Genomic DNA, 15,574 nt, shown 5'->3' with positions numbered 1-15,574 from the left:
GTCTTCAACGGGGGTTTCGCGGCTCGACATTCCGTTCCCGCTTCGACCTTCGCTTAACTGTCACCGTCTCGACCTTCCGCCCTGGTAGTTGAGCGAGCAAACGAGGCTCTCGCGATGAAGACGGTGTAGGCTAAAGGTCAAAGAGGGATATAAAGTCATTCTCTGTGGGGTTCGATTTATGGATGTTGATTTCCTCTTCATGCACTGTTTCTGTGCTCACCAAGTTGGCGCGTTTTAAGTCATACCAAGCCTCTGCCAGTGTGCAAGTCTCTTATAAGACACCAAGCAATATGGAGGCTATACAATCCCTCAACATTACTGAAGCGTCAATAAGTCAATTACAGGATGCGCTGAGTAAATCTCAAATCACCAGCGTAGACCTTGTCGCACGTTTCCTCCATCGAATCGGCAAATTCGATCACCGCGGGCCATCATTCAACTCTATCTGCATCATCAATCCCAAAGTCTTCGATGAGGCGCAGGCTTCCGACGCCTACCGCGCATCAGGCCGTCCCCGGAGATCACTAGAAGGGATCCCCTTCACCGTGAAAGACAGCTACAAGGTGGAGGGGCTCACAGTTGCAGCTGCGTCCCCAGCCTTCGAAAGCCTCGTCGCGTCTTCAGATGCAGCGGTCGTCGAACTATTGCGCGCCGCAGGAGCAGTACTGATTGGAAAGACCACGATGCCTCCCATGGCCGATGGAGGAAGTCAGCGAGGTCTCTACGGCCGTTCAACCAGCCCTTACAACCCCGAGTACTTGTGCACCAGTTTCGCATCAGGCTCTTCATACGGTTCCGCGGTAGCCACGACATCCTCATTCGCCCCTATTGGCCTCGGCGGCGAGACAGTTTCATCTGGTCGAGCGCCGGCTTCGCACAATGCCCTAGTGGGATACTCACCGTCGAGAGGCGTCATTCCTTCTCGCGGCCACTGGCCGTTATACCCGACGTGCGATGTTGTCGCACCTCACACCAAGTCTGTCGCTGATATGCTGGCTCTTCTGAACGTCATTATTGCCGACGACGCGCACCCCAAAGGTGACTTTTGGCGCGAGCAGAAGGTTGTGCCTATTCCACGTAGCTCCGAGATCCGGCCAAGAGACTTTCTATCCCTCAGAGACCCAGAGGCATTGCAAGGGAAGCATATTGCTATCCCCAAGTGTTATATCGGGAAGCAAGCTTCTTCCGGATACTCTGCTGTCTGTTCGGAAGCCACTAGGAAGTTATGGGAGCAAGCTCGAGTTGACCTTGAGACGCTGGGTGCCAGAATCACCGAAACTGATTTCCCTCTGGTCGAGAACTACTCAACACAACTCTTTCCCGGGCAAGCTGCCAATGTGCCAGGCATCATGAGTACCTGGATTGACACTGAGAGGTGTCAGATGATTGCCACTGCATGGGATGACTTTCTGCGCAACAACAACGATTCCGGGTGCCCTTCTCTTGAAGGCGTTGACTACCGCCAGATCAACCCCGACTTTGCGCCGTTGGATGATCGGTCGGAGCACACCGAGCAGCAGAACCATGTCCGGTACGCAGAGATGATTGACTTCATCCGCAATCGGCCCAACTCCATCTACGATCTTCCAGGTTGTGCAGATGCGTTGATCGCTCTCGAGAAGGCTCGTAAGAGAGACTTGGAAGACTGGATGGACGAGAACGGCTTTGATGTTATCGTCTTTCCCACGAATGGCGATGTCGGGAAAGCTGATTCCGAGGACAATCGTGAGTCCATGGCATATTCTCTAAAAGACGGGTTAAAATACTCCAATGGCAACCGTGCCTTGAAGCACTTGGGTGTGCCCGCCATCACTGTGCCGATGGGAACACTGTCTGACAAGAAGATCCCTGTTGGATTGACATTTGCGGGCAAGGCTTGGAGCGACAGCGACTTGTTGCGTTATGCGTATGCGTTTGAGTCATCGAGAAAGCGCAGAGAGAGTCCCTCGTTGGCACCTCCACTAAACACAGACATACTCCAAGTCAACTTGATTCAAGGCCCTATCAAGACATATGGGAAGCTGGAGTTGTCCGTCTCTAGTGTGGTCGTAGAAGATGCCTCGACGGAGGCCTTGGAAAGACGCCACATCGCTCTTGGTGGGTTGCTGAAAGTTGACCATTCGGCTGAAGCAGCGTCGATGCAAGTTTTCGTTAACGGGGGTCAGATGAAATCTCCCATACTCAGGAATGGCCAATGGGAATGGTCTGGAATGTTGGAACGGAAGACGATCAAAGGAGAGGTACCCAGTCCAGAGCAAAATTGCTAGAGATCAGTTCATGGTTGTGGTGTTAGCTCAGATCCCAGGTGGTGACTCAAGTGGTCGCTTGGTCATGATCGATTGAGAATTCGCAAAAGCGATAAATCCCAAACAGTAAAATAGAAAACCACTATCTCTAAATTGCTTAAAATGCAATGTTTTCGGCATCGTGCGATGAACGAAGTTGATGCAACTCACATACGGTCACTCAACCTTCAGTCGATGTCGCACTCATGAGACTCGTTGTAACCCCGCCATTTGCTCAACTCGCAGCAATGCCTACTGACCCGGGTGTTGCTTTTAGCACTTGCTCAGTTGAATACGGTGTCGAAACAATGGTTGCGAAAATAATTAAATAAAAAAAAAAAAAAAAAAAAAAAAAAAAAAAAGAATCGAAAACAACTGGCTGAATCTGAAATGCTCATTGCTCAAGCCTCAGATGATGGGGCAATCGCAAGTTTCTGCAGATAACTGAGCTTCTCACGTCGGATCTCAGGTCCTTGGCTGGGCTCCATTGGTTTAAGCTTAGTTAGCCCCGGTTGTTAATCTTTCTTTCTTTTGCGTGTTACCGAAAGTTTTACCGAAACAGAGTGCCGAAAAGCAGTTGTTGGTTTGTTCAGTGGTCCGTCTGTGTGGTGCAGAAGTTTGTTTCAATGAGACTTTTGTTGGTCGAGCCGCCGGTCCGTCCGTTTGCAGCAGCCACGCGGACTTCAGGACCCATGAGTGATTTCTCTATGGATGACTCAGAAATAGTGGCATTGGAAATCCCTCAGGATGTCTGTTGAGAGGAAGAACAATTTACCCAGGCAAAGGGCCCTTAACAATTATGACTAAGCCCATGGTGAGGTGCCAGCAACTGCCGAAGTAGCACAGAATGGCGCTGACAGAAGTCAGCAGCGGAGGATTCTCCGTGCATGTGCGGTGATGGAAAATATCATGAGATGGAAACGGCCTAGACCTCCTCCAAGTTCTTCTTGGACCTCGGAAAAGTGCCGGGATCGGGCAAGGTACGGACATAAATCGCTCAGAATGAAGATTCTTTCGGACCTATTAGGATGTAAGAAAGGGAAAAAATCTGACAGTTGCAACTTACAAAGCATTGTCTAGAAAGAAAGAAAGAAAGAATGCGACTGGAAAGGGCCTGCATTCCAGCCGGTTGCGTGCCACTTCGCCGCCGTCGCGGTGAGCCGCGGTGAGGCATTTCCTTTTCGTCAAAAGAAGTAGCCTCTACCATTTTCCTATCCCTCTGCTCACAAAACCAAGTTTCTCATTGGCAAACGACGTAAACCCCGCTAGATGGGTACAAGCTGCAAGCACTTCTGGCTAGAACACTCAACACACATCTTGGTCGTCTTACCCCTCCATCCGTTGTTCGACATGACGCCAACTGGCCGTCACGTACCCGTCAAGTCCCGCCCGGTTGCCAACGCGGAGAAGGTGTTGGCGAGTTGGCAAAGCGGGCACGCCCGCCAACTGGCTCCAACTCTGTGTGCCCGGTGATCCATACTTTCGGGGCAAGTGGAAGAGCCTGTTGGAGACCCGTGAGACTTGTCCGTGACTTCGCGACTTGTTGGAGGAGTTCTTGGAAAACCGAAACGGCAGAGCAAAAAGCAAAAAGCTGGCTCGGGTATTGGAGCCTTGTGGGACCATTTTTGTGAAAAACTAGCACCGTAGCACAATCCGCCCTGTCGATCGCTGCACACTACGCATGTCGTGGGCTCGTGGTTTGTTTCTAGGTTGGAATCCCCATCTTCCGACTGGCCAGAAGCAGACTCCGGTCCTTGCGGGTGACCCGTCCGCGCCTCCGCGCCGAGTCAAGCGTCAGGGCTGGAACCGCGTGGCGGCGGGTTCCCTTCTGTGCCTCTCGAACCAGTCAAGCCTGGTCGGTTTCTTTTTGCCCTCCCGTTCGGCAGTACGCCCAGGTTCCCGTACGTTGCGTTGCGTTGTACCTGCATCCGCCGTCATCTCAAAGGCCATCCTTCTCAGCCCTTGGGCCTTGGCCGCCGAGGACACCCCCTCTTTCAATGTTCCTTCGAGGCTCCAAGAGGCACAGCGCCCACACAACTCCCGTGCTGGCATGAGATGTGGCCGACGCCTTGCCGATGTACCGCCCCTTGGCTCCCTCCTACTTGGGAGTCGGGACCTGAACTATGGATTAGCACGAGCCAAAGAGCGTTTGGTTCCTGAGCCGTTCCTGTCATTAAACCTAATCCGGGCCCCTTGGCGACCCATGAGCGATTTTCACCCCCTGACAGAGCGCACCCCCCTTTCCTCGTTGGGCCTTGGCCATGTCTTTCTCCTGGTCTTTTCTCCGACTTTGGCTGAATCTCTGCGCCTAACCAACTGACAAACTCCATGTGTCTTCCTTGGACCTTGCCTAGCGTAATGTTTCCCGCGACTGGCTCTCCCGTTAGGGCTTCCTAAACTTAAGTTTCTTACTTTGTTTCTGACAGTAACACCGCAGCGTGATAAGGGGGAGGGGAAGATTTCTCTGAAGGTTCCACGGCCTCTTTTGTCAGATTCATGGCAGGTCTTGATTGAACAACGAACCCGACTCGCCAACTCCTGCCCTGCGGGTCCGTTGGAGTCGCTGACTCTCTTCAAAGACTCCAGAGTCCAGGCACACAAACGTCTCCGGTCCTCTTCGGCCCCTCCCATCCCAGGCTAAGACTCAAAGGATCCAAGTCCAGCTGTGCAGGCGCAGTGTCATCGTGGAGGATTGCGGCGTCTGTGGGGACATAGCGCCTTGCTACGTGGGCCTCCGCAGATGGACCGAAGGGAATAGCAAGTCTGGCAAGGCACTGACGGCCAGCACGTGTGAGTGACATCTCATCTTTCCGGCTGATGTTTAACGTTTTCATCTCGTCTCCTGTAGGGATGATATTTTGTATATAACTCCCCAGTCTCATCTTCTTCTGGGATGGTCTTGTTCTAAACACCACCACCATCCTTACACTCCCTCTTCAACTCTTCTTCTTTCCCCAGTCATTCCCTCGGCCAGCTTTGAAAGCTCCCAGATCAGGCATCACTCTTTTTGAACGCTCAACCAGTAGCTTCACTCCTTCGCAAGCCCAAATTTCCTGTCCCTTGACGTGAAAGTCCATCCCACCTTCAGCCTCGAATCTTTGAAGACAGCCATCTACCTGGCCGCCAAATCAACTACACACAATCCTTTTTCGGAAAGAACCACACATATCACCTTCAACTTCAGTCAAGATGTTCTCTACCACTTTGACCACCTTCCTTGCCGTCTCGGCTACCTTGGTCTCGGCCGCTACCATCCCGATCCGGGACGCCGGCAAGTCCGGTTCATACAGCATGACGCCCCACGACTCCTACTCTTCTTCCATTGGTGTTCTCGGCTGCAAGATCGACACCAACCGCGTTGCCTACTGGCCCAACCCTCTTAGCTGCAACGACGTCTGCCTTAAGGTCTCCAACGGTGACCGCAGCGTTCACCTCCTCCGCATTGACCAATCTGGTGGTGCCTTCGACATCTCCTACGACGCCTGGAACTACCTCACCACCGGCAAGTCTGCCACCGAGGACCCCACCATTGGTGGTGGTGTTCTCATGAACTGGGAGGCCGTCGATGCCAGCGAGTGTGGACACCTTCTCAAGGACGGAAAGTTCCCTCTCTCTGCTGCCAACAGCATGAACTACCTTGCCTCCTGCCTCGCCGAGCCCGACAGCTTCGTTGCCAAGAACTACGCTCTCTACAACATCCAGAACCCTGCTTGCACCTGGGGTGTCGATGAGGTCTGCACCCTCAACCTGGCTGTTAGCAACCAGGCTGCCTGCCCTAGTGGCCTCGGCTCCGTCAAGGCTTTGACCACCCTCCCTGTTACCAACATTGGATACGGCACTGGCAAGACCGCCGTCGCTGTTCAGTGAACGCGTACAACAAGCACAGGTTGCTCAGAGATACCATGATACGATGCATACGAATATTTATGATACATGTACATATATTATAGAAAGGGACCAGACAGAAAAATGGAGTCGAAGATCATTGAAACAATTCGGGAATGGCGTGAATTCGTGCAGCCCATTGTGACTAGAGCATATGGTACCAGAAGGCCTCAGTCAAGCTCAAGGAGCTCCGCCACGGGCTAGCTGGAACCCACCTAGTCGTCTATACAATCATCGACAGGAGGAGATACTGAGTCGTTCTCGCTCATTTAAAAGGCCGATGATCAAAGCTTCCAGCGACTCCACCGCCCTTGCTACGGATATACATAGTACGGAGGTAAGCTATGGCCATCTTCGTATTGCTAGCAGATCTCGTCAGAACTGATTCTGGTCAAGACTCTGTCGGCGACTTATACTGAAAGGCCCAAACAGGCAAACACGGCCATAGCCGTGGTCCTTGTCATTTTCTCAGCCACATTGGTCGTTTGAAAACGGCCGCTGCGGGCCTGCGGCGGTGCCCGGTTTTTTTTGATTGTCGTATTCTTCAACTGCAGGGTATTGACTCGAGTTGGTGACCCGTTGATCTTTCTGCCGAGGTTCCGTGCTGAACAGTGAACTACATCCGTTACTGACGCGGCAGTTCCGTGAGTATGTGGCGCCCATCACCTGTCTTCGTACTCCCATGTTTTCACAAAATCGGCATTGACGAAACCCAGAACTAAGCATAAGCGATGAGTGGAAATGACTTTCACAAGAGCGAGCAAAGAGTGCAGCATTCTTGAGACTGGATATTCATAGCTTGTTGAACCTTCCTGTATGGGAAAACTCGACAACGACCCTGTGCACTCAGGCAATCCTCAGAAGACCGACGTCGTCTTTAAGCTTCTCTTGTCTGGCAACTTGCCATATTGTTACAGGTCGAGGCTCAACACAGACGTTGACACCGGCAAGTTTATTTAGTGGATTCCAACGGCGGGCCACATCTTCATTTAGTCATGTGAAAGCATGCTGCAGAGAAACAGCAACACGATTTGTTGACGGAGTTATTATCCCATCATATTAGTGAAGAGGAAAAACTAGACTTAGGCTGTTGGCAATGAAGTGTGTCCTCAGTAATTAGACTCAATTGATTGACAGCTAACATGCAATTAGCACAAGACCAAATGGTCAGCCGAACCGCGTGGGAGGGGACTGAGGCTCTTGTGCTGCCCTTGTAAACAACGACAGACTTTCCATGAACAATAAAACCAAATTGTAGTTTACTTCTACACATTGTGCCGATCCTAGGCCGGCGAACGTCGCATTAGAGATTACAGTTGGAATATTGAGTAATTGACTTGTGGGAGCTTGACCACATTCAATCTGAACCGGACTGATTGTAACGGACACACTTCCATTCGCCGTGAAACGGTAGCTTGAAAGGCGCCACCGTGGTAAGGAGGTCGAATGTAAGTCACATATAGAAATCGCGACACCAACGAACGATGTCTATCTCCAGCCACCATCTTTGAGCAAGATCGATGACTCGTTTCCTTGTTCAGATCCATGTCGATGATAGATAAAATCCAAACAATTCTCTAAGCTTTTTTCTTCTTTTGAAATTTTCAAGCATGCTAAAACCGTCTATTTCCAATCAAGGTACCTTACCTCGAGCACCACTAGCATCTGGTGTCGCTGAGATCTGGCGGTCCTGACGCCACCGCGTAGACAGGCCTCACGAAGACAGCGTAGAGGAGATGGATCTTTGATCTCTGGAATTGAAAGGAAAATATTATATCCAGAATTATATAAGACACGGGTTACTGAAGAAAAGACGAGGTAAGGACACTGGCACACGGAACAGTCCGTTCGTCCGCCGAAAAACGGAGGAATAGCCCGTTCCCGCGAAAGCGAGCATTGACATTGACTGCGCTAGAGTCACACAATGGCACGTCAGCATTCCCATCGCCCACTCTACTCTTGGCTTCTATTTGATTTCTGAGAATGACAAAATTTTGATTGGCCTGTTGTACTAGAGCCTGGATCATTGGAGTCGGCCCAAACCCATCTGTTAAACTAGACGGAAGAAACCCAGACACATAAGCTTCCCATGACCGCCAATGACGAATAATAGATTGACAAGCTGGTTATGCCGCTCGATTACGGGAAGTGGGGAAATCAGTATACATCTTCGGAGTGTTGCAAGCGGCCGTAGGGAGGGTTCGTCTTAAGAGGAAGACGTCACCCCACGTGTGCCAAAGGCTAGACTATCTTCAATACATACGGCGGCAAAGTAGCATACTAGAATACTCCGTTAGCCAACCGCACAGTAAGTGCCGACTGACTGTACTACCTTGCGGTTTCACATCCACCTGCCCGGACTACGGTGAACATCAAACCCCGCTAGCCGCCCACGACAGCCACCCATCGTCCTACAGTTTCGTTATAAAGGGATGTAGTATTCCCTCTTCAGCATACTTCTTTACAGATCTAGTGTCACATTTGGAATCCTATACAACGGCTGTAAGAAAGCTCCAACCACATTCACAGAATTAGGCTCACGCATGACATTTGACAGCGGCTTACAACGACAACATCAATATCGCCACGTCACTATGCTTAACTCAAGCTTCTCACACCGCAAAGCTTTAGTCCAGGAGGACCCGAATCCCAAGGATGTCCGAACTGTCAAATCACACAAATCTGAACATGGGGCCTCGATCAAGAAGACATCAGGAACTACTCGCCAGTCGCGTTCTAGCTGGCCGAGTTTTCAATGGTGGCTCATGGCCATCCCATCATTCATTATTTCAGCTTACGGCGCTGCATTTTTCACTGGAAATACCCCAGGCGATCCACAAATCAAGGCGAGAATTATCAGTTCGCTTGGAGGCGTAATCCACATCGGAGGTTCCCTCGTGGCCATGGGTCTCGGTCCCTTCCAGTTCCTCCCGCAGCTACGGCAGAAATACATCCAGATTCATCGCTGGTTAGGATGGGTCTACGTCCTCGCCGTGACGACTGGTGGCATCGCAGCGTTCTACGTCACATTCAACAGCGAGGCGTTGACATGGGGCAAGGTTGGCTTTGGCCTCCTCGCCTTGGGATGGCTCGAGACTGCTAGACGTAGCATTGTTGCCATTCGATCGCATGGAGACATCAAGAGTCACCAAGCTTGGATGACGAGAAACTTTGCTCTGACCTATGCCGCGGTGATGCTGCGGTGGCAGTTGCCTCTAATGATCGCCGCTGGGATGGAAGTCAAGTTTGCGCTGTCTATCACCGGATACATCTCCTGGATACCGAATCTTTGGTTTGTCGAACGCTTTGTGTTGAACAAGAACTGAGCATAGCCCAAGTCATGGTGGTTGGAAGACCCTAGCTTTGGATTCGTCACAGCTCTTTCTTGTGTCAGACAAAGATGTGTAAGTCTTTTGTCGAATCAAAGGCATTCGACAAGTCAGCAATTATTGTAGCCGATAGGGTCTGCGGTGTATTCCACGGCTGAAGCAAGCAGATACTAGAAAGACGTGGTTGCGGTGTTTACTTACAGCGCGGACTTTCGCAAAGCCGGGCAGAGGTCAAAGGGTTTTGGTTGGCAGAGCTAATTCACAACTTCACGCAACACATATTAAATAGAAGATTGTATTTTTCCCCCCGAAATTTGTCTAAGCAAGCGGTTCTACCTTCTTGACGACCTTGGCCGGAACACCAACTGCAACTGAGTAATCCGGAATATCTCTATTCACAAGAGCGCCGGCACCAATGGTGCACCCCTTGCCAATGTTGACTCCCGGCAACACTGTGACATTCGCTCCAATCCAACAGTCATCACCAATGGTGATGGGCTCTGCGTACTCAATGTTGTCTCTCCTGGACTGCAAGGCAGTCTCGTGGGTTGCTGTGATGAGGCTGACTCCTGTGGCGAACATGACATTGTTCCCAATGGTCACATGGGCACAGTCGAGAATGACGCAGCTTTGCAGGTTCTTGGTCAGCATCGTCTGCTTCAAAGGAAAGTAAGGCCTCTCATAACAAGATCACATACTTGAAGTTGGCGTAGAAGCGATCTCCGATCGTGATATTGCAGCCATAATCAACCTGCAAACTGGGCTCGACGTAGACATCTTTTCCAATAGCGCCGAAAAGCTCCTTGATCATGCCCACTCTCTTGTTGGCAACGTCGTCTGCAGACTCATCGTCTCCTGGAACGTAGGTGTTGAATTTCTGAGCCAGTCGACGGGCGCGGTGTCTTGATGCTACTAGCTCCGGCGCCATGCAGCTGTAGAGCATGCCTGAGACCATCTTCTCATAGTCGTCGCACCAAGGCACATGTTCGAGGGTCTTGGCGAAGGCAATAGCCTTATCGTCCTTTTGCGTACGGATTGGTGGCACCATCCTGGCTGTTGTGTAGTTGGCTGTCGATTGAGAGCCTCAAGGTGAGATGTGACGTTGGAATATCAACGTCAAAATTTGGGATTCCACTACCTTAAATTGGGCTACCAAGGTGGTGGAAGCGGTGACTCCGCCCGCCATTTCAAGTACGAAAGCGAGGTACAGCGCATGACGCTAAGTCTTTTGGCTGGGGAAACTTCCCCATTTGGTAGACATCCCAACAGGTCGCGGAAGACTCCGCAAGCGCTTTTAAACTATGGGGTGCGGGGTTGAGGCATGATGAACTCCAGACGAGTTCTACAATTCTGCGAAAAAGGCAGCGAAAGATATTCGGGCTTCAACTCTTTTGAGGTGAAGTCGAGGACGGAGTGCCTTTTGAAGAAAGACGTGGCACTACCGAAGGTGACCACATTTAGCTGATTAAGAGATGAGATATGCTAAGAAATGTGGCATAAGAACTGCTGACCAGACGTCATCTGACGGATCCTGTGCCACAAGCCAAGTCGCTGAGACCGATTGCCACATCCCCGATGCTTCACTCTGTGAACGAATGAGCAAGTAACATGGCCTCTAGCGATTTCGGCGACTCCTGCGGAACCCATGGGATGGGTAAGAGAGCTGGAAGACCCTGCGCCACAGTTTCTCAGCCCTGTCGAGCAAAAGCGGCTATCCAGAGATCAGCGACGTCAAGCCACGAGATGGAATCTTGGCTTACTGCATTGGGAAACATGAAGTCGTTTTGAACCGCCCATTTCGGGTTCCAAGTATCCCTCATGATGCTCAAGGCAGGGTAGCCGATTTCCAAGGCTTTCCGAGTCTGGGCAAAGGATGTATTTATGCTTATTTTTCCCCCAACCTTAATCGCAGTCAGATTACCATCGAAGCGAAGTAGGAGCCAGCTCTATCAGTAAGCCATACAAAGCAAGATCATATTGCACCATCGTTACATAAATACCCCGTAGACATCATTCTTTACAGTTTCTCAGAAATGTATGAACTTGTCTCCCTCGTCGACAGACGCATCGATCAACACAACCAGAATTCACACAAAATGATGAGCTCCGGCTGCGACGCAACACCCACGCCGTCTGGCTCACCCTGCGAAGTCCTCCGCCAAGTGGAACGACTTGGTGGTGCCCAAACAATGATAGACCGTGTCGATCTCGCAACCGGTTCCACGACACCATTCTACGTCCTTCATAGCAACAAAGAAAACAAAACAGTCGCCGTGTTACACGCAGACCCCCGCGCGCAGGCATCGGGTGAAGCGTTGGGCACAGCAAAATATCATTCCCTGTCCTCGAAGATCGACGTCATTCTACGGGGTGTGCCGATCAAGATGAAGACCAACACGATGGGGAACTCTCATAGGTTCGACCACCGGGGCTTGAGCTACAGTTGGAGTGTCTCCAATTTGAGCATGTCCATGAACACGATGTACCTGAAAGATGCCGGGGGCAATCTGCTGGCGACATGGAAAAGGTATCCTGAAGGGAGCTTAAACGGCATGATTGGACAATCAGCCCCGACATTTGAGGTTTACGTTCCGCCACAGAGCATCGATATGGACATGGTGATTGTTACAGGGTCTGCAACGATCGAATATTGGCTGAAATATAAGAAAGACTCCTACGCAGCGGTAGGAGAGGCCTTTGGTGCAGTTTGATACATGCTAAGAAACTCATAGCAGCCTGTAAGCTGGAGCCTGTTTGTTGGCTACTCGGGCATTGTAAGAGAAGGCGAATGAAGTTTGGGAGGCTTTAAGGCGTTGACACCGATATCATCGAATGATTTTGTCTGGAAGTATCGAACAATGTAACATTTCCCACTTGCTAGTGCCCGAAAATTGGAGCATTGGAACAATTGAGGTAACCGATAGCAACCAGGAGATGATGAATTAGACGACGGTGCTACAAGTATACATGTATAGTTGCGTTGATACTTTGACTATGATGATTTGTTCTGCCTTTGTTTTCGGGGACGACGCAACGACAACGGGAACATGATGTTTCTAGCGAAAACACTTCAAGGTAAACCAACTCCAAGAGCAGGATTCGGGATCGTTGGTCCTATATTATGAAGTCCCGCGGAAGAATGATCTGAGATGAGCATGTTGACTATCGGAAAAATTGGGCAAGAATCATTTGGCGTAGAAGGAGGTTGTCAACCAACAGCTCCTCCGTTGCCTTGACGAGACTCAAGGCATCGTTGACAAAGAAAGTTACATTGAAAAGAATCAAGCCTCGGCTTTACAAACATCTTTGTTTTACCTCTTCAGTCACAAAGCCGAGAAGCCTAAGCAATGAAGCCACAAAGAACTAGCCAGTGTCAACATTAGTATCTTTGTGCGTCAACACCTTCCTCATTGTGAGTTGTTATAAATTTGGGCGAGCAGTTGGACCCTGGTCCCGGAGGAAGGGGGCTACTTGCCCGAGTATCTTGGTGACGACCAGGGCTGATGGAATCCATCTTGTTTCTCTCACGCTCTATATCAAAGAGCATTCTTACACACTCTTGCTCGTCTCATCACGAGGCGTCGTCTCTATCCCGCAGAAAGCAGGCTAACTAACAAAACTGGCGAGAGCCCCCTTCCCATTTTCAGCCTGCTCCTTCCTTCTACTCTCAAAGTGATTATCCCTCCTTTTCTATGCAACACTCGCCTCGAATTATTACCAGCTTCTCCATCATCACCCACTCTATTTCTTTCTCAACCACTTTAGCCCCCAGCCAGATCACATAGCAACCATCGCAGGCTTTACAAGGTCTGCTTCTACTCGCATCGTCCAAGCACCTTCACTTACTTCAGCTATTACTCAAGCTTCGACATCAACATGGATGAATTCTGCGTTCGTCTCCTCTCCTACTTCGACCGCGGTATGGACGGCAAACCCGGCCGTTGGCCTCACTCCCTCCCTTCCGCCGAGGACATGGCGGGCGCTGGCTACCGCTTCGAAGGCAACCAGAAACTCGGAGGCGATATCGTCGTCTGCGACTTTTGCACTATGCAGGCGTGGGCGTGGGAGAAAAAGGATGATCCGTTCACCCAGCACATGGAGTCCAAGAGCTGTGACTACGTCGACAGCGAGATGTTCCGGGAACATCATGACAAGTTCCTCCAGAAGCAGGGTGAGACCAAGAAGATGGACGACTTGATGCTCACGCCTCCTGCGACTCCTACCAAGAAGTCGTACAAGCCCCGCCGTAAGCTTGGCTTGTCCTCGATCGTCACTGTGTACGACAGCATGCCTACCGAGGAAGCGGACCGCAAGGCCGGCAACGGCAACGGCAAGCCTGTCGAGATTGCGGTTTCCACTGGAGAGACCAGAATCCTTATCAAAATCACTGACGGCGGCGAGCGAGGTAAGTCGCCTTTTCCCGACTCGTACTCTATCCTTTATGATGCTAACAAACCGGGCAGGCACCAAGAGAATCCGCCTCGAGTGAGCAGCCCCGCGCTTGGTGATCGTCGATAGACAACATGATTGTTACAAATGTGACTTTTACAAACATACTTGCTTCGAATACTCTCGTTCGTTCCATCCTTTCCAACCTGCGAAACGCTCGGGAACACTGACATCTCTCACCAGTATATCAGCGATTGCTACATCATCATGTTCATCTAGGGCGTGGACTAGTGACAAAGAGTCTGTCGTCTGACGAGGCTACGAGAGCACAACGAGACGCACCTATTGCGTTTTACAGAGGGAACATCGTCCTCAACCCGAGCCAGAGAACTCGGAAAGCCTGTGAACGACCAATATCATGTGCCTGTGGGCAAGACACTGATAGGGGCGGAGGGAATTACGATATATGTATAGGAACTTGCCCAGATGAGCGAGCATGATATTTGTGGAAAAGTTTATTGAGGACAGAACATCGCAGCAGTCGCCAAATATTGGCCATCAGCTGCATGTGAAAACAGCCATCAGAAGACTTGTCCCAAAGGTAGCGAGGAGGAATACATACCATCATCATGAGGCAGTAGTCTATCTGTACTATAGGTAGCCAAGAGACACTTGTATCATTCACTCATCCAAGCCTACGTTCTAAACAGCCTACATGGCATTGTAAATTCCGGTGGCGAATACCAGTCACCGCCTGTTGACTCTTTGCTCACCCGTGACATTGCGAAACGACTGCCTCTCCAGCCAGAGCCTTCCTGTAGATGAGACCAGCGCCTCAGCCGTCCCCAGGTCTCACAGATCACCTCCTTCCTACTCACCGTCACAATCCGTTCCCAAAAGGCCTATGAGAGCGAAGTGATGAGTGGGCGATGCACGACAGGCAAGACAAACCATAGCAAGTGCCGGCTGGGAACACAGCACGCGGGGTATTGAAAGGGGCCGAAGGGCTGTCGGTGTCCGCGGGCCGTGAGACATTAGCACGGAAACGTGAGTGTGTGACACACACGCATACATCTACAAACCGTCGCTGGCGAGGCTTATTTCATCGTGTGCCCAGACTCTTAGTTGCTCGATATCCCGTACGTGGTATCAAACGAGACCGAGAGGATGAGTGAGCCTCCGTCATTGTGAGCGTAGTGACGCCGTTATGAACCTGCGCCGCAGCCATCGATCCCCCAACTAGATATTCAACGTCGCGTTGTGCCTGTCGTCAGAAAGAGCGAGTCACTGATAGGCTGCCCGTCGGATAATTCTGAATAAACGCTGGGCGCAAAGGCGATGTCCTCCGTGGTCAGAAATGAGTCGAAATAGGCACTTGATCAGCGCGTGTGGTAGCCGTTAGGATCCGTGAGATGCCCCTAGTGGGTGTTCTTTAGGCAGCTACCGGTCGGCTGCTCACTGTATTCTGTTTGGTCAGCGTTCAAGTTTGCACGTTGTAGTAGAGTAGTAAGGTAAGTAGTATCAGCGGCCATCCGCAGCGGCGAGGCGGGTTGGTTCCATTAAGCTCAGCTTCCAGCGTAGGGCCAGGTGCAATCCGTACTACGAATGGAACTGCTGTCAGGCGGGCGGCGGTGCGGTGTGCTGCGGGCTGTGCGGGAGCGCTCGTGACGGCCGCACCGCCGGGTG

The 15,574-nt window shown here is 51.1% G+C and overlaps 5 protein-coding genes across 5 annotated transcripts; 4 read left to right on the top strand and 1 right to left on the bottom strand.

The window, feature by feature from the left end:
- Positions 1-290: 290 nt before the first annotated feature.
- Positions 291-2,267, top strand: N0V96_009791 (uncharacterized protein; the record flags this gene model as incomplete). The annotated part of the gene is made up of 1 exon (XM_053197821.2): positions 291-2,267. One exon carries the CDS (start codon positions 291-293, stop codon positions 2,265-2,267), a length of 1,977 nt encoding a protein of 658 aa, XP_053044752.2.
- Positions 2,268-5,474: 3,207 nt separating this feature from the next.
- On the top strand, positions 5,475-6,152 carry N0V96_009790 (uncharacterized protein; the record flags this gene model as incomplete). The annotated part of the gene is made up of 1 exon (XM_053197822.2): positions 5,475-6,152. The coding sequence occupies one exon, from the start codon at positions 5,475-5,477 to the stop codon at positions 6,150-6,152; it is 678 nt and encodes a 225-aa protein (XP_053044753.2).
- Positions 6,153-8,764: 2,612 nt separating this feature from the next.
- N0V96_009789 (uncharacterized protein) lies at positions 8,765-9,496 on the top strand (the record flags this gene model as incomplete). The annotated part of the gene is made up of 1 exon (XM_053197823.2): positions 8,765-9,496. One exon carries the CDS (start codon positions 8,765-8,767, stop codon positions 9,494-9,496), a length of 732 nt encoding a protein of 243 aa, XP_053044754.1.
- Positions 9,497-9,817: 321 nt separating this feature from the next.
- N0V96_009788 (uncharacterized protein) lies at positions 9,818-10,547 on the bottom strand (the record flags this gene model as incomplete). Its single annotated transcript, XM_065758749.1, has 2 exons — positions 9,818-10,061; positions 10,198-10,547. 2 exons carry the CDS (start codon positions 10,545-10,547, stop codon positions 9,818-9,820), a joined length of 594 nt encoding a protein of 197 aa, XP_065612516.1.
- A 2,828-nt stretch (positions 10,548-13,375) lies between these two features.
- On the top strand, positions 13,376-13,988 carry N0V96_009787 (uncharacterized protein; the record flags this gene model as incomplete). The annotated part of the gene is made up of 2 exons (XM_053197825.1): positions 13,376-13,904; positions 13,963-13,988. 2 exons carry the CDS (start codon positions 13,376-13,378, stop codon positions 13,986-13,988), a joined length of 555 nt encoding a protein of 184 aa, XP_053044756.1.
- Between the last annotated feature and the right edge of the window lie 1,586 nt (positions 13,989-15,574).

Source organism: Colletotrichum fioriniae, assembly GCF_027942845.1.
Source record: "Colletotrichum fioriniae strain IMI 355084 chromosome Unknown scaffold_13, whole genome shotgun sequence".
Lineage (NCBI taxonomy): Eukaryota > Fungi > Ascomycota > Sordariomycetes > Glomerellales > Glomerellaceae > Colletotrichum > Colletotrichum fioriniae.
Note: the sequence above shows the minus strand (reverse complement) of the source record. Positions and strands in the feature narration are given on the sequence as shown.